A 20,996-nucleotide genomic window follows, 5' to 3' on the forward strand; every position below is an offset into this window, starting at 1 on the left:
ACCATCCTTAATATATTCCAAAGAAACTCATTATTAAAAACTGCTATGTGTTCTGAAAAAAAGGACAGGGAAATAGTATGCTTTCTAAACTTTAAGGACTTACCTGGCTAAATGAAATATACATGGTTAGTCTAAAATTTTTAAAGGTGATTACATTCTACATGCAAAGCATGAATTAATGTCAAACAGATGTATTAAACGATTGCGTTCAGATATTGATCAAAGAAGATAGAAAATAACTGTTTTAAGTATCATAGAACTAGTATGGTACAAAAAGTAGAATAATAATTGTGGAGCTATTATTTGTTATTGAGTTCTTATTATTATATGCTAAGAGATTTATACTTAGGAGTTTTTCTAAATCTCACAATAGTCCTAGCAGGGAAGAGAGCATCTCTCAACATTATGCAGGTGAAGGGTTTCTATGGGAGAAACCAAAAAGAAAATAACGAGAATAAATTGGATTGGGGGGAAATATATATTATCCCAGATTCTTAATTAAAAAAAATTAATACTAGATCATTACTAAATAACTAGTGTTTTTCTTGCCTCTCAAGCCTCTACAGATAATGAAGAACTTCTGCAGTTTCCACTGGAGCTCTGTTCAGATTCGCTTCCTTCTCATCCTTTTCCACCAGCTAAAGGTTGGTTAAATGAGGGAAATGCGAACACAAATCCTAGTTTCTTGTTCCTTTTACTTCTTCATTGTAGGCAGTCTTACTTACTCTTGAGATGAAGATTTATTCTTCATTCCCTCATGGTCTGTTTCTTCATGTTCGTACAGGGGAGAGAGTAATATTCCTCTTATTTTAATTTCTCAAGTAATCTCATATAAATTATTAAGGTAATTTTTCATGTGATACTCCATTCTTATACTTCAAATGTATTAAGGTTTTATCTTCAGAAATCTGTATTTCCCTAAGTAACTACTCACACATGATATATTGATACTATCTGGTAAGGTTTTTTTCCAGCAACGATTGAATCTTTTCAAAAATGTTTACATTTTTATGGATAATAAAATACTTATTTTCTTCAGAAGGTGTGTGGAGAGGTTTAGGTGGGGGTAGTATAAGTAAAAAAGGGATGAGCTGTCTTTTGAGTGTCTTGGTTATTATTGAGGAACGTTGTTATGTGCTTAAAAGATACTGCCATATTTTCAAATGCAAAATGATGCTTTCTTAATAGCAATACATCTACATAGATCTGTACAATCTTTGGAGAAAAATGGGAGGTAGTATTTTCTATTTCTCTTCTGATTTCAGGGCAATTTTTATTATAAGAATTTTCAGAATTACTATACCTTATTTTATAGCATTACATATACAATAAGTGTAGTTTCTGTTTTTTCATAGGTTTTTATTCTGAGAAGTGATGCATTTGTTATTTCAAACAAAATTGGCTTTTCTAATTTTTACATTTTATAATTCAAGAGAAATTTTTAAATGATTTATACTTATCAGTTATTTCATCTGATACCAATTAGTTATAATACAGAATAGTATTATATTCACATTGCACATAGTCTTTACTAAATCACTAGGCCTGCTTATCTATGTAGATAAATAGATCTTGTCTCATATTTTGAAGATGAAAGGATAAGCTCCTTTCAGATTCTGAACTTTCTAACATGGTAAACATGGTCCTCTTTCTTGTTTAAGTTAAAATTCTACTTTAGAACTCCATAGAGAATTTTAGCATAGTTCAACTCCTTGAAAGAATAGAGAGGAAAAATCAAATCCAAAGATAATCTGAGTTCAGATTTATCAATTAAATATAGCTTCCAGAACAAAAAGAACTGTGAAGAATCTTCTTTGTAGTGACTAGATACAACTTTTTTTAAAAACACCTATTTGTACAGGAAACTTGTATTTAGCCACAGGGTTAGTTCAAATCACTTTTAGGTGTCATTTTGTTTATCCTTACCCTGCAGTGGGTGGGGTGGGGTGTGGAGGGGGAACCAAAACCAAAAATGTAATCACAACAAAAAGATTTGATCAATTGGCAATCTATAGGAATATATACTTGTGGATATGGGGTTCCTTTAGCTCAATTTACCTTGTTAGTAGTTACTGATTTCTGAAGAAAATTGGATTTAAATTCTTTAAATTTTTCATATCTATATCAATAACTTGCAGTTTCTGCAGTAGCTTTCAAAGTGTTTTCAAAGGTAATTAAAACTAGTGCTTGTTGGCGTCATGAGTCTATTTTGTACAAATGATACTTTGTAGAATGAGGAAAGAAGAATTTGAGTAGAATAGGTCATATCTGAACAGTACTTAAAACATTGCAGTTCATTTCAGGGAGTGTGGAGAGGGGCCCTAAAGTGGAGTAATAAAGTAGCAGACCTGGGTTCTCTTCTCAGTTCTGCGACTGATCAAGTGTGAGAACTTGGGCCAGTTAACCTCTAATAAGCCAACTAAGCCTCAGTTCCTCATCTGCAAGATGTGAAAGGATTAATATTCTCTCTAGCCTTTAACTCTCATTCCTTGGGTTTCTATAGCAAATGGTTCTTCAATAATTAACATGTTCCTGTTATTAAAAACATAAATCAAAAGCTAATTAATCAAAATCAGAGGCTAATGTTTAATTAAGTTAAATTAAAAATTTCCGAATAGCTTCAAATCTATTAAATCAATAATTTTTAAATTCAACTTCTCCAAACCATGGAGTTTCTTCATAGGTGCTTCATGGCCTTCTAGGAGGCAGGGTGGGCAGGGAGTGAGGGGAGGGGAGGTCTCTGGACCCGCTACCTCTGAACTAGAGGAGCTTCGATTCAGTAATGCTTTTACTTACCGATTTTCTGTATCTGATTTTGTTGTAAGAAAGAGTTTCAAAACGTTTGAAAACCACCGAATCAGATCAATGCTGCCATCATCATCATCTTCATAATGTTTAGTAGCATCACATCTAATACTAACATATATGAAACTTTTATACTAAGTACTTAACTGCAAAAACTATGTGCAAAAACTATGTGTTTTTCCTTGAATATTACATTTTAGAATCATCAGTAACTACTAAAAAGTTTAGTAGTGCCTTTTTGTGAATGCTTTTGTAAGTGTCATTTCTGTTGCATGCTTATTTATTGTCTTTGCTTCCTCAAGTCTTTTCAGGAGGACATCGGTTATAATAAATATACTTGAAGAAGTTATCATAAAGTATTTTGGAAGATTTGAGGATAGGATGGGTTTTGAAAAGGTCTGAAGAGTGGAATAATAGAGTGTAATACTTGAATGTAGTAATTGAGCATTGTAACATGAAGGGAAGTTTTAAATAGAGAATAGAAATATCTGGCAAAAGTTAAGCTTAGCAATTTAGAAGTAACAGGCAAGAGAGAGAAAGGTAAAGAGTTCTAGGAATAAATAAATAAATAAATAAATAAAGAGTGCTAGGAAAAGCCCAAAAAACTTCTTGACTTTCTTATATACAACCACAAGAGGCTTAAAAGTCGACTACTAATATTGATAAATAAGTAAATATATAGTTTTATGGTTTTTATACTTTTGTTAAGGTCAGTTAGCTAAGCTGATGGAGCTTTTCCCCTTTTTTAAATTCTGAAAACTTTATTAAGCTTCATTTTATTTTAAGTTTAATATTAAGTTTTACTTAATTTAATTTTTCATGTTATTACAGACAGGGCAATTTATTAAAAATCGTTACTTCTTGTATGTTGACAGAGTAGTTTCCGTAGCTATGCACAGCATATTTATTTATACTTCCATCTTTTAACTTGTAGATAAACCTTTCCTTTTTGTGTTACTGAAAAATGAGTGAATATTATGTGAAGAAAATATACTTCAATTATGTGTATCCTAATCTAATTCACCGTGTAGAGTAAGCCTGGGCCTGAATTGTCCATCCATGTTCATTTTTGTCCTTTCATATTTTGTTATATTTGGTTTTATTTCTCAGGGTAACAAAATAGTTTGATGTAGGTCTCAAATTTATGCCAGTTTGATTACCTTGCTAGGTGTCTTGATTTTCTGATTTGAAATTTTAAAAGGTGCTGAGCCTGAGTAATTTATTCCAGGAAATTATCATGTGGAGGTCATCAAAATTCTTTGATGAATATTATGAGGAACATAGATGATGTGCCATCAACATAAATTACTTATATTCACATGAGGCTGTATTATGAGAAAAAGGATGGCAAATTTTTTATACCACTCTCATAATGTTTTTTCTTCATTAGTATCTATACTTTAGTTTTCTAAATATTTACTTTTACACTCTGAAATGGCTTTAAGAGACCATTTTATATATATATATATATATATATATATATATATATATATACACACACACACACACACACACATACACACACACACATATATACATATATATGTGTATATATATGTATATATGTATATAAATTAGTCTATATATTTATATATAAATGAATTTATATATAAAGGGATAGAACAAATACAGTAACAATGGGGAATCTGAGTGAAAGTAATCTGGGTAAAAATTAAAAAAATCAGTAGGATTTTTCTTACAGACTGTAGAAAATCTAAAAAATTTTATGCATATACTTTTTATAAAAGGTTAGCAAATTATTTTTGATATATGTCTAAAGCCCTAAATCTCAATATATTAGGTACCATACTGTGGTCCTTAAGATCTCAGACAAATGTATGTGAATCATATGCCACTATAAATATATCTCAAATACTTTATAGGTTTATAATAAGATAATAGTTTTCATTAAAATTATGAGAGTTTAACGCTTTTAAAAGGTTAGGTAAATTTAGTTTTTTATGTACTGTCAGATGAAACTGTATAGAAGAAAAGTCTTTTGTACCTAACTTGATCCTGCTTTCATTTTGCTTTGTGCTGGGAGGATAGCCTCATGTTCAGTGGCATAAGCTGTAGGCTGGCAGGAGAGTACTCTTTGCATTAAGCAGCTGCTGATTAATGTGACGAGCAGAGGTCAAACTCTGGATTTCAGTATAAAAAAAAACAAGTTGGTTTATACCCTCAATACATTGTACTCCATAATTAGATATTCACATTTGAAGTTTTTTAATGTTTATTTTTATTGAGGCTGTAAGGGTTATTCTTTGTTAAGACAAATTTGATTTTAGAAGATAGTTTAATTTTTTAAATTAAATGACTTGCCTCACATTACTTTAAACTAGCCATTTGAAATATAACCCTATAAAAACTACAAAGTTAGCTTTTATTTTATCCTGCAAACTAATGGTTCTAAATTCTTACAACTACTACATAGTTCTTTACACTAACTAAAAATATCTTTATGTATTAACAATTCATTGCATGTCTGTTTTTTCTTTCTTTTTAAAATCTATTTTGTCACTACAACCAAATGGTAGCAACAGTACCAAACACTGAAGTTCTCCATGTTATTGATGGCCCCAACCATCAGTGGGAGGTCCTGAAAGGAGAGAGATGCTGAGGGGAAGGAGATTGAGAGGAAAAGAGAAACTGCAGAGTAGAAAACATATGAGAAACTCATCCCAGATATCGGAAAGAAGGAAGGAAAGAGAATTGGTGGAGAAGTAGGGATAAGGAATCTTTGCTTCTTCAAGGCAGCTTGAGTTCAATGAAATCCAGAGTTTGCGGAAGAGGGAGTAAACAGCAAAGAAAATGGAACTGGGTTACTGGGTTATTTAGAAGAGAAGATATAAAGGGTGGGACGGAGGAGAGAAGTGAATGCCTGGAAACAGGCAGGAAAACAGAAAATGGGCATTAAAGAAGACAGGTTGTTTAGGCTGTTGTACTCCTTTAATTGTACAAGGTGGAAGCTTTAATGATCCTAATAGAGAAGCTAATTGTCTTTGTCATCTAATGTACATATTGTGATAGTAGTCGAGTTTTTCCCATAGTGTACTTTCCAAATTGAAGCTATTTATATTTTTCTCTGTGCTTTAAATATCTTTTAGCTATAATATGGCAATTTCATTATCAATCCACCAGTATTTGAATATCATTATGGACAAGGTTTCTACTGAATGTTTATACACATAATTTGTCTTATTTAACTCAGTCATTAAGCCAGATTTTATAGTCATAGGATATAGCTAATCAGTATATTATAGAGTGACAGAAATGCTGAAAGAGACATAAAGTGAAATTTTGATCATAATAACTTAAAACTAAGAATGTTTAAATAGCTAAATAAAGCAGACATTTTTAAAGACTTCAGATTGCATATGAATTTTTTTAAGTGGGCTCCATGCCCATCATGGGGCTTGAATTTACAAACCCTGAGATTAAGACTTGCTTGCTCTACTGACTGAGCCAGCCAGGCATTCCAGATTGCATATTTTTTAATCTGCCAGAGAATCTTCATAAGTTTCAGGGCCTTTTTTTTTAGTTTTGGTAATTTCCTTAAGATGACCAGATAAGATTATCTCAAGTATTTTTTAATTATTCAAAGCAAAGATGATTTGTAGATTCTAATGTGAATAAGTTGTCAGAAGAGTTATTGATCATTGTAGAGCTTTATCATCGCCAGCTGATACCTTTGTCCTTGGTTATGACAAGTTATTTAGGAGAATGGAAGAAGTCTCAAACTTCAGAAGCATTGGAGCATGTATAATTGAGGGAGGAAGAGTCCTTGCCACATTATTTTCTGTTTGTCATCAATATGCTCATTTTCACTCAACTGCTTTTAACCTAGGTTAGTCTCCCGCCCCACACTGATAGGGCTTGTTAAATACAATTGTAGTGTACTAAGAGAATAATAAAACTTTATATTCTATTTGTCTTGCTGACTTTCTAGGATTGTTCATTGGTGGGGGGGGGGGGAGGATAACAGGGTTATCACTTACTGGTGACTTTTTAATGAAGCAAAATAATCATTTTTTTGTATCCAGTGGGAAAGGAAATTGTAAGAGAAGTGGGCTACTGTGTGGCTTCGTTGAGACTTTCTGCAGCTAGAATGGGGATACCTAACATAAGAAGTGTTTGTCTCAAACTCTTTCACATGTGGAGCAGAGACTTTCACGTGTAGACAAATATACCAATGGCTGGCAATGGGCATTAGCTACTCAACAAATCTCAAAGATTTTAATAAGATTTCTACTCCTGAATGTGAAATATGTTCTCTCTCTCTCTTTTTTTTTTTTTTTTTAAGTATTGGCTTAGAGATTGCATATGTGTTTATTTCTTTTTCACCAGAATTGCTAGTTTGCCAGTGAGCCAGATAACTAATATCTGTAGTACCTTCTCTTTTGAAAAGCCTATTACCTTGAAAGCCAAACTGTAATTAGAGGAGCAGAGTGACTGAGAATCTGAGGTCCTTAGATAACTGAGGTGTGCAAACGTCTGAGGTGCTGCTCACCTATTCCCTGGACCACCTCATCTTGGGCCTTTTTTCTGTGAGAAAAATTAAGATCTTGGCAAGCATGTTGGGTGAACCTGCTGTCCTGAAGTGAGATAAAAAATCATCTCCCTTTCCCTTTCCCTTTCCCTTTCCCTTAAGAATATCTGCAATTTAAAAACTTTTTTTTTCTTAAATTTTAATTTAATACATACATATATGAAGTCAGGGAATAGACATTTTCCCTTGCTCCTCCCCCCTCCACCCTTCTCCACCCTTTGCAAAAATTTTTTGGGAAAAGTAATAAATGTACACGGTGAAACATTCAAATCTTATGAAAAAATCAAATAGTCCAAAATCTAGCTCCCCCTTCTCCATTCATTTACCTTTTCACGAGGCAACTACTCTTAATCAGATTTATTGTCTGTCTTGCAAAGATATACTATTTATCCTTTAAAAAAAACAAATATTTTACAGATCAATGTGTACCTTTGGTTCTTTTTTTAAAAATTTATATTTAGAGCTGGTAACAGATACTTTCTACATGCTCTTTTGGTGGACATTTGTTATTAAATTACATGTAGTTGCTACTCACTGGGGAGTTTCCTATTACCCAGATAATACTGAGTTATAGAAGATAATTTCATGTTAATAATTTTCACATTTTTTTAAAGCTTTGACCCCTGTTCCCTCATTTTAAAAGCTTTCACAGAATTCCTAAGGCCAAGTATATTTTCTGTAAGTCTCCGCCCCACAAGTCTGTACTACGTAGGACATAGGAGAGCCCCGGGAGCCACCTGGGATATGGAGGCTGAGGGTGGGCATTTGCTGTCCCACCTTCTGCACCGTGTCTGTTTCAGTGCTGAACTAGCTGTCCCTGGAGATGTGATAGGCCTCTGAGTGTCTGTTCTGTTGTAGTCTCCTTCCTGTGGGTTCCATCTCCTCCTGGACTTCCAAAGCTCCTCAGGATCCTGAATCAGGGAGGACTCTTCCTGTCTAGATCTACGGTCTTGAGGGCATGATGGTCAGGGGCACACCCACAGCATGGTACTTCACAGTCATTTTGTCGACCCTACTTAGCCCATTTATTCAGCAGCTCTGTATTGTAAGAGGAATGTCAGCCACTCTACACTTTGCAGTATTAACTGGTGGTCACTTGCCTTATAAAAATGGGGAGAGGGAGTATGCATACTTCCATGCACCCAATTAGCAAGAACCTGTCCAAACCTTCTTTGGTATAAGGTTTAACTTTGTTAATTTAAGAATATTACCAAAAGATTAATACATTAAGCAGAGATAAAAATATGTATTTACTTAATTTATAATTAAAAAAAAAAAACTGGATGACTCGAATTATTCTCAGAAGTTTTTGTAGTGCTGTTTAAATTTGTACAATACTTTAAATAGCTATAATAAAAATATGAAATATTAGGGAAAATTCTGGATGCTCCTTTTGTGAGGTTCCTGGAAAGGGAGTGATTCTAGTTTGGGACCTAGTCATGTCTGTGGAGAGTACTTTTTGGTTCCACAACGTCTTAATGCCACCAGAGGGAACTGTTGACAGTGAAGTCCTTGAATGAAGGGGATTGTGGTAGTGAGGGGGAAGGTTATGGCTAGTAAGCAGCTTGTGTTTATCTGTGAGACACAGGTCATTGCCTTGTCTGTAATTTGTAATCTTATTGACCCTTCCCACTCCCCAAACATTTTCCCTTCCAAGTTTCATTTCAGGTTTTCTTTAATTTCTCTGCTCAGTTTTCTCATCCTGCTTTCATCCTACTAACATTTGTTACTATGTTTATATTTTCTCATGTCTGTAATGTTTCTGAAACTCTTCTTGTGTTACAGTAACAGTCTTCCTTGACATGCTATTTATTAACTGAGCCAGTTTTCATATATCAGTAGAAACTGCACTTAAACCCTGAATTCTTCTATTTGGTTTGCTTTTATAATGAAGCCATAAAGATTTCCTCCTATTCATCTGGCTTATAGATGGTATTGACAAACAGCAAAGAAGAGATACTGGCTTGTACTTAGCATCCGAGCTAATGTTGTTCATATTGTCTTATTAGAACACCTGGAGAGTGCAAGTTCTAACTCAGGTATACCAGCTGCACAGAGAGGTGAGTTTGTCTAATTAAGCAAATAGTCACCAAAGGTGTGAAATTCTAGTGTGGTGGTGCATAAACATACAGACATTGGAGAAATGCACTGGACAGTGGAATAAACACCAAAATGTGGCATTATTGTAGTTAGAATGTGTCGTTAAAAATATTAATTAACCTAATATTTAAGTTTTTAGCATCTTAATAGTTTCCCTGTTTCTCAAAATAAAATTTTAGCTCTTTGACATTCTTTTTAGCTTAGTAGTAGTAAAAGCTATTTTATTTAAAAAGGAGAACTTGTTAGACTCACATCTGCCTCCCCACTCAATGTTGTCAGAAGCTTGTTACCAAAATCAGACGTGAAAACAGAATATTGACCACAATAACCCTTTGGCCTTTCTGTTACTGATGGTAGAAAGAATGTGTTTTAATAAAAGATAAGTCAACCAGTGATTTTTTTTTTTTTCATGTGCTCTTCAGCATTTGATTTTCATTATTTTTGTTTTAGGGTAAAAATAAGGAATTAAAGTCCTAAAATATAGACAGTTAAAACCTTGTAAAGAAAAAGAATGGGAAATAACATTAGTCAAAGCGGTATATGGTCCTTGCAGTGATATTTTGGTAAGACCTTGCTTCCATTGCCCCTAAGAGACCACCACACAACTATGACATCACCAAAAATGCTCAGCCAGCTAATTAAGAACTTGGTTTTGGACAAATCAGTGTCTAAAGCTTGACTCTTTACTATCTCTCATATCTGACTTGAAAAGGACCATTCTTTTTCTAAGTTACAGTTAAATTACATCATCGGAAGGAGTGTTATGACGAGTAAGAGACGTCATCCATATTTTTTCTTTGTTTTTTCTTTTGTTTTCTGTCTGTGTTTTCAGCAACGTCAGTTGATTACAGTTCCTTTGCAGACAGATGCAGCAGCTGGATAGAGCTCATTAAACTGAAAGCTCAGACCATAAGGCGCGGATCAATTAAGACAAGTAGGCGGATGTTTCTACCACATTATGATCTGAGAAGCATATCCCTGATTTCCCAGTGGTGAAGGCTAGACCTTTCTACCCTGTAATAACATTGCCGATCAATCATGTATTGGAGTGTGAAAGCTGCAGACTCTAATGGTCACTTAGCAAAAGTTATTGAAGGGCCTTTAGATTTGTTCATTTTAACTGTAGAATTATGTTTTAAAAATTTTACTTTTTGTGAAGGTATTCTTAGAAGTGTATAGATATTATATCCTTCTAATGGAAGGAAATTATGAGCTCTCTTATAGAAGAGATACTCTTTGAGGACCCTAGCTACTATGTAGTATATGGCATCTGTTAGTTTCCTAAGAGTGATAAAGAGGGCTAAAAGAATGAGGTATTTCTGGATAGAAAGTAGTAAACTCTTATCTCACTGCTAGAATCAGGATCATTACTTACGTGTTCTTTATACTCCATGTGTTTTGATAGACTTTGAGGTAAACATATTTGAGTGAAAGAATTTATAGTACATTAAGAGAGAACGAATGATGTTTTAGAGGAAAGATCACAGGATATGGAACCAGACAGATCTGGTTTGGGATCCTAGAAGTGTCATTTTAATAGCTGTGTGACCTTGGGCAAGTTATGTAATTTCTCTGAGCCTCAGTTTGCTCATGTGTAAAATGGGGATAATATCTATGTTGCTGGGTTGTAAGGATTAGATAATACATATGCATGTGTGGCTTATAGTAGTTACTTGATAAGTGCTAGCTATTATTATTTGTTATTTTATAAGCAGTTAACTTTTAGATAGCCAAGGTCATTTGTTTTTAAAATTATGAGTTTGATCAAAAAGGTTTGGAGAAGAAACCCATTACAACTTGTTAACATAAGGTTTATCTACAAGTTGAAAGTGATGAAGTTGTCTGAAACAGATGGAAAAACTGCACTGGGAAATATAACAACTTTCACACTCTCTTTGTAATAATTTGTTCCTACAGCAGATAATTTTTAATGCTCTCCTGCTTTTTCTTTTTCTTCACTTTATAACGATCATTGTGTGTTGTCATAGCTATACCGCATCAGCATTTTCTTTTGCAGGAATGCCATTTTTCTTCCAAAAGAATTCCATTTCAGCATTTCCTCTCACGTTTTTCTTTCTCTCTTTAATTGCATGCAGTGCATGATAATTTCTTTACTCTCATGACATGGCTTACCCTCACAGACAGCTGAATGTTGTCACCACTTTTTTGGAAGCCTTAGGGAATAATTGAGTTACCAACATCTGATCTTGAGGTTTTCTTTTCTTTCTCCAAATTTAGCTGTCACCGTTGAAAAAGCAAGTCCGATGGGTGAAGGAAATTTCCGGAACCGTTCTGCTCCACCTTGTGCAAATTCTACGGTTGGGGTTGTTAAGATGACACCTCTTTCTTTCATTCCTGGAGCAAAAATAACTAAATATCTTGGGATAATTAACATGTTTTTTATCCGGGAAACCACTTCTCTTCGTGAGGTAGGTAATTTTATAGCATTGTTTTTGTACATTTTCTGATTGAAGACATTAGTATCAAAACTAAACGAATTTCAGGTTGTTATTTTTTGCCAAAGTATAGATACATGCACACACACACACACACATGCACATGTACCTTTTCTTTTCTTTTTTCTTTTCTTTTTTTCAGTAATTTGTCTGGATTGATTCTAGATTAGACTTACCAAATTTCATATAGCACCGAGTATTAGCACAAGAATTGTGTTGGGTTTAATTTCATTTATTTTTAGAGATTCCAGATCCTTATCACAAGTAAAACAAGTAAATTGATCCATGTTGGATTAGAGATTTAAAATAGCCTGAAAGAACAGTTTAGTTTTTTCAAGTAGTTATTTGCCTGTTATTATTTAAATAGCAGTTTTCATGGTTTTACATTTAGAAACTGTAGGGGACTATATTATAGATAGATGTCTGTGGATAGTTTATGTCTGTTTTTTTTCTCCCCCTGAAAAAGAATGTGGCTGCTCATTTTATTGCCTCTTCCAGAAGTATATGAGGATGCCATTTATTCAAATTCTTACCCCACAGTGGGTAACAGTAATTATAATGTTTTGATGTGGTCACATTTAAGAATCAGAGTCAGTCTATTATATCTTTCATTACATAGGAATTTAAACTCAAGGAAAAATTGTATTTACATTGTGTCTTACTAGAGCAAAGTAATATTGTGAATAGGGACAATTTTAAATTATTGAGGTATGAAACTTAATAAACTCTGCAGCACTTTGTTTTTTTTAAAGTCTATGCATTATAAAGATGCCTTAACTATGCTTTTTTTCCCATTGTGTCATCATCAGTGTTTCTGTACTTCCTTAGAAATAATAACCCTTATACTTTTTTTTTTTTTTAATTTGAGAGAGAGAGAGAGAGAGCCTGAGATAGTGAGAGGGACAGAAAGAGAGGGAGAAAGAGAATCTTAAGCAGGCTCAATGAACGCTCAGCACAGAGCCCAGTGCTCTGCTCAATCCCATGACCCTGGTATCATGATCTAAGCTGGACCCTCAATCGACTGAGCCACCCAGGCACCCTGCCCTCATGCTGGGTTTGTTTTTTTTTTTTTTTCCAATGGGGAGGCTGCTATTTAAAAACAAAAATTTTTTTTTAACGTTTATTTATTTTTGAGAGACAGAAAGAGAGCAGGGGAGGGGCAGAGAGAGAGGGACACACAGAATCCTAAGCAGGTTCCAGGCTCCGAGCTGTCAGCACAGAGCCTGATGTGGGACTTGAACCCACAGACCGTGAGATCATGACCTGAGCCGAAGTTGGATGCTTAACTGACTGAGCCACTCAGGCGCCCCTATCATGATGTTTTTAATATCGTACTCACCATTCTGCACCTGGCACAGTGTCTGGCAGAGAATAGACATAAATATTTTTCTGTAAATGAGGGCATGACTTCTGACAGATTAATTAGATAGATGTTTTCTTTATGATAAATTAGGAAATCATATTCCATTGTGTTGAGATAGAAAAGATGCTATCTTAATATATTCTCAAAAACCTTTTAATATAGAATTAAAATAGGTGACGCTTTTAGGTCCATTTAAATTTGACAAAGAAAGTTGGGTGTGAGAAGCTGGTATAGATGGGTAAATTAACTTTCCAGTTGTTCTTAATAGCATGTACTTATTGCACTATGTTAATCCATAAAATTTTGTTTCCTAAGTGCTTTCTCTGTTGCTTGAGAGCCACGCCCCAAAATGTTGCCTCACAGTGGATTTCTCTTCAGCAGAGATTTGTAATATTAACTGTATGGCATAATATAATATCCCAAATTTATTTGTTACTTGATAAGTTATTTGCTTACAATTATATAATCTTTTAAGAATTACCCTCTGTAGTCCCTGTTACTCTGCCATCAGAATTTCTAGATTTAAAAGGCAGGAAGGAAACAGATATAAGTGAAAGAAAAAATGTCCTGAGCTATGATGAATTGGAAGTAGGCTGAAATGCCTCAGTTTCTCAGTTACAAAGAGAGCCTTTACAAAACTACTGCTTTTTAGAAAGGTGTGATCTGGTCAAATTTTTTTTCTAACAGTGCATTAAATTTTGCCATTCACTTCCAGTTTAAAGTTTGAAATTTCTTCCTAGACTGTAAATAACCTCCAGTAAAATTCATAGAAAGCTGAGGTTGAACAGCATTTTAAGCTCTCAGCTAGACTTTGGTTTCTGTTTTGTTTTCGAACACTGAAAACATTCTCCAAACTACTGGATTTCATTCCCTGACAAATATGTATGGAAAACTCAGTATGTGCACATACTGAGTTGTGAGCAGAACAGATGACAGTTTCTGACCTGATGGAATTTATAGTCTGGTAGAACTGGAGCATGGTGGACATTAAACAAATAATCATGTAACTTATGCATAATTACTAGTGATGTTAAGTAATATAAAGAAATACAACAAAGGCTATCAGAGGAAATAACAGGGAAACTTAATTTAGATCTGATAGTCAGGGAAGGTTTCTCTGAGAGAGTTACGTATAAACAGGGACCTGAGGAATTAAGAGTTATTCTGGTGGAAAACTGGGGAGGAGCCTTCAGGAACAGCATGTACAATGACCCCGAGGAAGGAAAAGTGCTTGACACCTATGGAAAACTGATAAAAAGGCAAGTGTGCCTGGAACATGCTTCAGTATGGGGGATATGGATAGCAGAGAAGTTTTATTATGTATATTTGCCATCAATTTGTGTGAATGATAGGAACGATTTGATGGAGATGTTGAAGATGGAGAAACAATTTGAATTCTTGCTCTGCCATTTTTTTTTTTTATTATTAGCTATGTGGTCATAGCTAGTCAGGGCCACAGCTTTGATTTCATCATCTGTAAAGTGAGGGTACTAATCCCCATCACAGACATGTGTGCAGTAAAGGTTTGTTCATTCATGCAACAGATACCTGTTATGAGGAAAATTAAAATGATCATCTATTATATTAAGATCATTTAAGATGTTTTAATATATATTATTTGGCATTTTATATACATTCATGTCCACGTATATAGTTTGATTTTTTGCATATTACTATTTAGGAAGGAGGAGTCAGTGGTTTTCTCCATGCTTTCATTGCTGAAGTGTTTGCAATGGTGAGAGCTCATGTCGCTGCATTAGGAGGGAATGCTGTTGTCTCCTACATAATGAAGCAGTGTGTCTTCATGGAGAACCCAAATAAAAACCAGGTGAGATGTAGCTGGAAACATCCAGTGAGGGAACCTGAGGATTTCCCCTGTGGCTTTCCCATCCTCCCATTCATCTCCCAACCAAAGGGCATTGCTCTTCAGAGCTTTTGGATTCTAGATGTTTAAAACATGTTTTAATAACTATATTAGTAACCATGGCATACTGTTTTCACATCCCAGATCTTCTTAAATATCTCTGGAAGTTTTGCTCCTAAGTTACTGTGAAAGCCACCTCTAGTTTGGACTATGAACTGTCCAGTTCTAACTGCCATACTAGTGAAGAGTACATCCCGATGGGGCCACACTCTTTATCTATGTCTGTAATAACATCAGAGTTTGTTTGTTTATTTGTTTTTAAAGTAGGCTCTATTGACCCTAGATCAAGAGTCACATGCTCTACCCACTGAGCTAGCCAGGTGCTCCTGTTGATGTATCTCTAATAAATAATTCTGTTAGTGGGAGCAAAAGACTGTTACTTAGGATCAGTTTTAGAATAAATTTATCAGTATTGTTCCTTTAAAAAACTTATTAATTTTTTTTTGTTTTTTTTTTTCAGTTTTCTTGTGAGTTGCCTTCTTTTCATTTGCTCATTTCTCTATTGGGTTGTCTGTCTTTTCTCTAGTGACTTCAAAGCCTGTGCTTTTCAGCTATGCAACACTGCCCCTAATATAACAGAAAATTATAAGCATATTATTGAGTTGGTGATTAAACATGTCCTGTTGTTTGTCTAGGCACAGTGTCTTATAAATGTAAGTGGTGATGCAGTGGTTTTTGTTCGTGAATCCGAGTTAGAAGTGGTATCAACCCAGCAGCCTACCGCCAACTGCCAGCCATCATGTACTGGAGGAGAAGTTACCACCTGAAGTAAATTAGAAAGAGTTCAACTAAATGAAATTCATCTGTCTCCATTGTTTTGTCTTTAATTATCTTACTGGACTTTTAAAAGTGAACTTAATTTCAGATCATTAAGAGAGAATTGGTACATTTTGAGTAGATTTGATTTGTCTCTAATCTCTTGGAGGCATGAGAATTTTTAAACCATGGTGTTTTGTTTGCCAAGCCACGCCCCATGAAATCTTGACCCTTCACTAAGTTCAGATAGATTTCTCAGAGAACTGTAGCAGAAATGGAAGCTGTCTGTAATTTATGTTGACTTTAATAAAATCATACTTTGAAACACAAAATGGTGAGATTATCAAGAAATTATAATAACTACCCTGGTGTAATTGAGAGAAACGAAGCAAGAAATTTACAAATTGTTAATGAATAAATAATCTGATTTGAGGAATGTGTGGGAAAATGGAGAAAAGTTTTGAGAAATCTATGTGTGTTTCTTAATGCGTTTTATTTTGATAACTGAGTTTGGAATTTGGTAACAACTGAAGGGGAAGAGTGCTTCAGCCATCTTTTAAAAAGTTAAAATTACTGTAACTTGGATCCATATTGTGTCCTAACTGCTGTAAAAGAAAATGTAATTTATTAGAACGAGTGTCCTTCCATTGAAAGTTTTAATAATGTTTGTAAGGAGGGAAGAAGAAATTAACTACATAACTTTATAACTGGCCAAATTTTGTTAGTGTTTTTGTTAGTGTTTAATTTGTCTAGAAGAGGCTTGGCTTCAACTGGGAAGAAAAAGGTCAGTGAGTTTTGTTGAAGTAGTTAAAATATAATTGACCTAGTAGGAGTATAAAATTATTTTTAATAGAATCATACTGCACTCCTACCAAATAAACAGAACTATATCTTAGGCATTTTTGATGGTAAGTTAGATTGTATTTGGCATAGAATTTGGAGATGTAACTTGAATATAAATATGCTGCAGAGTGTTGAATGTATACGTAGAAACACCTTTTCTGTCAATGCCAAATACCTAGTGCAAATGAACCTTAAAAAGTACATTCCTCCTTTGCACAATAAAATTTCTGTATAAAACTCATGATTTCGCTCTTTCAGGATAACAAACTACCCTAAAAATTAGGAATCAATTCCTTGTTATCACAGGTGTCAATATTTTTCTGTATTTTGTTTATAATTTTATTTTTTAAATAAAAAGTTTATAAACTGGAATATCCCCTATGTCTCTGCTTGCCTCCCTTGTGCAGTACTGCCAGTAGTCTGAAACCCCTTCCCACCCGATGGGCTCCATTCCTCCCTTCAGTCAGCAAACATCTGTTGTGCATCTGCTGGGACTGTGGCATTTTCATGGTCTTTGTTTGGTAGGTATTCACATTCAACATCTGTTTGTTGAATGCTTGTTAGATCCCAGAGCACAGTTTTAGGCAGTCACCAAAGCACACCTAAGTTCTTATGATCATGGAGCTTATCTTCCATGGCTACACAAGTGAATAATTTGTAAACTGTGCTATATGGTACTATAGCAATTGCTAATGTTTACTGAATGCTTTCTATGTGCCAGGCAGCGTCACAAATAGATTTTTGTATTAACCCTCGTAATATTTACAGAAACCCTATGAGGTAGATGTAGATACTGTAGTGAAGCCCCATTTTGTGGTTGAGGAAGCCAAGTAGAGAGTTTGATTTGCCCAAAGACACAATAAATAGTAGAGCCAAGATTCAAGCACAGGCAATCTGGCTCTGAAACTTACACTATTAAGTGAGAAAAATGTGTGTAGCTTGAGATGGAGGCAGCTTCCCAAAGGGAATGATATTTAAACTCAGTCTGGAAAAATGTGCAGTTCACTGGAATTGACTATTTGTTCATAGTTTTATCCATCCATCCATTCATCCAACAGCTGTTATGTGATTGCTTAATATGTTTTAGAGTCCTTTCTAGGCAGAGGAATATCACTAATTGAGTATCTATTTTGTGCCATGTCCTATGCATAGAGATACATTATTACTAATTCTTAAAATAAAACTGACTATGTGGCATTATCTCCATTGTAAACATAAAACTGACTGGGTGGCATTATCAGGCCTGGCTGATTTCTAGAAAACTTGGAGTTTCCTTAACTACTCAGGCTTAACCCTCTGTCTGCTCACATGGGCCATTTGCTCCTGTGCTCCACCTCTGAAGCATAATCAGTCCATGCTGTCTCCTTCCAGAAAAACTAATGTTACTCTGTACCTCAAGAGTTGCTGCTCTTTTCTTTGTGTGGATTCCCTCAAAAATGGTCATTTTGAACAGATGTGCTGGGACTTACTACAGTGTTTACAGCATGCCTCCTATATATCCCTTTAATTCTTAAGTGCTGCTCCAGAGGTAAACTACACAATTTAACCAATTTGCTACATGCAGTGAGCACTTCCTCCACCTCCCGCTCTTCCATAATCCATTACCGTCTGGCTTCCATCCCCTGATCTGTCCTTTGTATGCCAATGATACAAGCATTGGATTGCAGTATTGGATTGCTGACAAGCTTTTTCACACATACACATACACTTTTTCATTAATGTATACATGGGATCATAAACACAATTTTTTTTATTTTATTATTTTTTTTTTTTTAATTTTTTTTTTCAACGTTTTTTATTTATTTTTTTGGGACAGAGAGAGACAGAGCATGAACGGGGGAGGGGCAGAGAGAGAGGGAGACACAGAATCGGAAACAGGCTCCAGGCTCCGAGCCATCAGCCCAGAGCCTGACGCGGGGCTCGAACTCACGGACCGCGAGATCGTGACCTGGCTGAAGTCGGATGCTTAACCGACTGCGCCATCCAGGCGCCCCCAATTTTTTTTTTTTTTTTTTATTAAAAAAATTTTTTTAATGTTTATTTATTTTTGAGAGAGAGAGAGCGTGAGCAGGGAAGGGGCAGAGAGAGAGGGAGACACAGAATCTGAAGCAGTCCCAGGCCCTAAGCTGTCAGCATAGACCCCAATGCTGGGCTTGAACTCACCAACTGTGAGATCGTTACCTGAGCCGAAGTCGGACACTCAACTGAATAAGCCACCCAGGCGCCCCCATAAACACAATTTTTAAATAGAGTGGCTTTATTTTCTACCTTTTTGCCTGGCTTTCTCCCACTTTCCCATCACATTTCTATTAATCTGCTGATGAGTTATAATTTACATTCATTAAAATCTAAATGTACAGTTTAAGGGGCTATGACAAATGGGTTCAGTTGTGTAACCAATGTAAAGGACATACCCATCACACAAAAGAACATTTTCCCCACACACACGCACACACAAACATTTCCATCACCCCAGGTTTCCCTACTGTTCTTTTGCAGTCAGTCCACTACCCCTTCTGTGTAAATGAGATCTTATGCTTGATGGCTTTTATTTTGTGCAATGATTTCTAGGTGCATCTATATATGGACAACATTTTTGGCTCTCATGAATAAAACGATTTTTTATTTGTTGGCACTGTTCTATGAAAATTGAATTTCTGTTCTTTAGAGTTTGCTTTTTCTTGTTGATAATCTGCCACATATGTGACAAAATTTCCCCTTATTTTGTTGTGCATCAACACAGTTCAGTGTACCTTTTGTCATATCCAAACATTTAATTTTATTGTGGACAATATGACTCTTTTCTTTCTTAGATTCCCTTAGTTAAGATGATCTCCCCTTGAGTTCTTGGCTATCTTGAAGGTTCATCAAACATGTCCTGAATTGCTCTCATCTTGTGGCTCCCCATCAAACTTGATACCCTTCATTATTTCTTCCTAGATAAATGTCATCACACTTAGTCAGTCTTAGCGTGAGTCAGAGACCTGAGGGAGATCCAAAGCCTATGCCTGTTCCACTACACAATCCAATTTCATGAAACAGGATGCGTAAAAGTGTGGAAGCATGAAAATGTATGTTGTATGAAAGTAATACATTTATTTACAAGCAGTTTTGCAGTCCCCCCTCCCCGCCCCCAGGGGAAGGTCTTTCACAGAGTACTTTGAGAATCTGACCTAAACTTTGGAACTTTTCCCCAGAAAAATAAGCATACACATGAAATTTTGCATACTGCTTCAGGAGATTTATTGAAATACTGAAACCCAACTGACCCCGACTTAAACCTAATATAGAATGAATGGAGGGGAATGAGGAGCCAGGCTGAAGTAAAAGTTAGGAATAGTTACATAAATGCTATCCTAAAAACCTAGCCTTTTCCCCGGAGGAAAGTCAAGACATTTTTAAGGTTAGATTTTTAAATATTAAAAAACCCAGGGGTGTCTGGCTAGTTCAGTTGGTGGAACATGTGAGTCTTGACCTCGGGGTTGTGGGGTCGGGTCCCTTGTTGTGTGTGGTTACTTGAAAATAAAAAATCCTTGAAAAAAAAAAACCACGATATATCTATGGTAGGCAGAATAATCTCACTCCCTCCAAGATATCCACAGCCTAATTTTCAGAACCTGTGAATATATTACCTTACAGAACAAAAGGGACTTTGCAAATGTGATCAAAGTTAAAGACCTTGAGATAGGGAAATTATCTAGGTTTATCTGAAGGGGTCCTAGGATCTAATCGCATGAATCCTCAAAAGTGGAAGATGGTAGAAGAGTAGGTTAGAGAGAGTCTATGAGAGGTGGACTCAACATGCCATTGCTCACTTTGAAGAAGGAAGGGAGCTACAAGCCGAGAAATGTGGGTGGTTTCTAGACTCCAGGAATGGCCCTCAGCTGACAGCAAGTACATAGGGTTCTCTGTTCTATAACCACAAGGAACTGAATTTTGCCAAAAACTGAAATGGGTAAGGAAATGGATTCTCCCTTAGAGCCTCCAGAAAGGAACAAAGCTTGATTTTAGCCTTGTGAGACCCATATCAGATTTCTGACCTATGGAAATGTAACATAATAAACTTATTTAAGCACTAAGTTGGCAATAGTTATGGAAGCAATAGAAGACTAACACGAATTCTTCTAATTTAAACTATGGCTATATATAAAGCATAAAGTTACAATATAGTGCTATTTATGGTAATATGAAATGCTTCAC

At 35.2% G+C, this 20,996-nt stretch overlaps 1 protein-coding gene across 25 annotated transcripts in view; it reads left to right on the plus strand.

Moving 5' to 3' along the window:
* The window catches only part of C2CD5 (C2 calcium dependent domain containing 5), a 101,465-nt gene extending 84,297 nt beyond the window's left edge, over window positions 1–17,168 (plus strand). For 11 of the 25 annotated variants that reach the window (XM_058743387.1, XM_058743391.1, XM_058743389.1 and 8 more), the window contains 6 exons: window positions 558–644; window positions 9,364–9,414; window positions 10,287–10,388; window positions 11,693–11,883; window positions 14,955–15,101; window positions 15,833–17,168. In XM_058743387.1, coding sequence (XP_058599370.1) covers window positions 558–644; window positions 9,364–9,414; window positions 10,287–10,388; window positions 11,693–11,883; window positions 14,955–15,101; window positions 15,833–15,964 — 710 coding nt within the window. In that variant the 3' untranslated portion in view covers window positions 15,965–17,168. The remainder of the gene's footprint in view (window positions 1–557; window positions 645–9,363; window positions 9,415–10,286; window positions 10,389–11,692; window positions 11,884–14,954; window positions 15,102–15,832) is intronic. The other 14 variants (XM_058743390.1, XM_058743396.1, XM_058743378.1 and 11 more) reach the window with 4 other exon arrangements.
* Window positions 17,169–20,996: the final 3,828 nt, after the last annotated feature.

This window comes from Neofelis nebulosa, chromosome 8 (genome assembly GCF_028018385.1).
Source record: "Neofelis nebulosa isolate mNeoNeb1 chromosome 8, mNeoNeb1.pri, whole genome shotgun sequence".
NCBI lineage: Eukaryota > Metazoa > Chordata > Mammalia > Carnivora > Felidae > Neofelis > Neofelis nebulosa.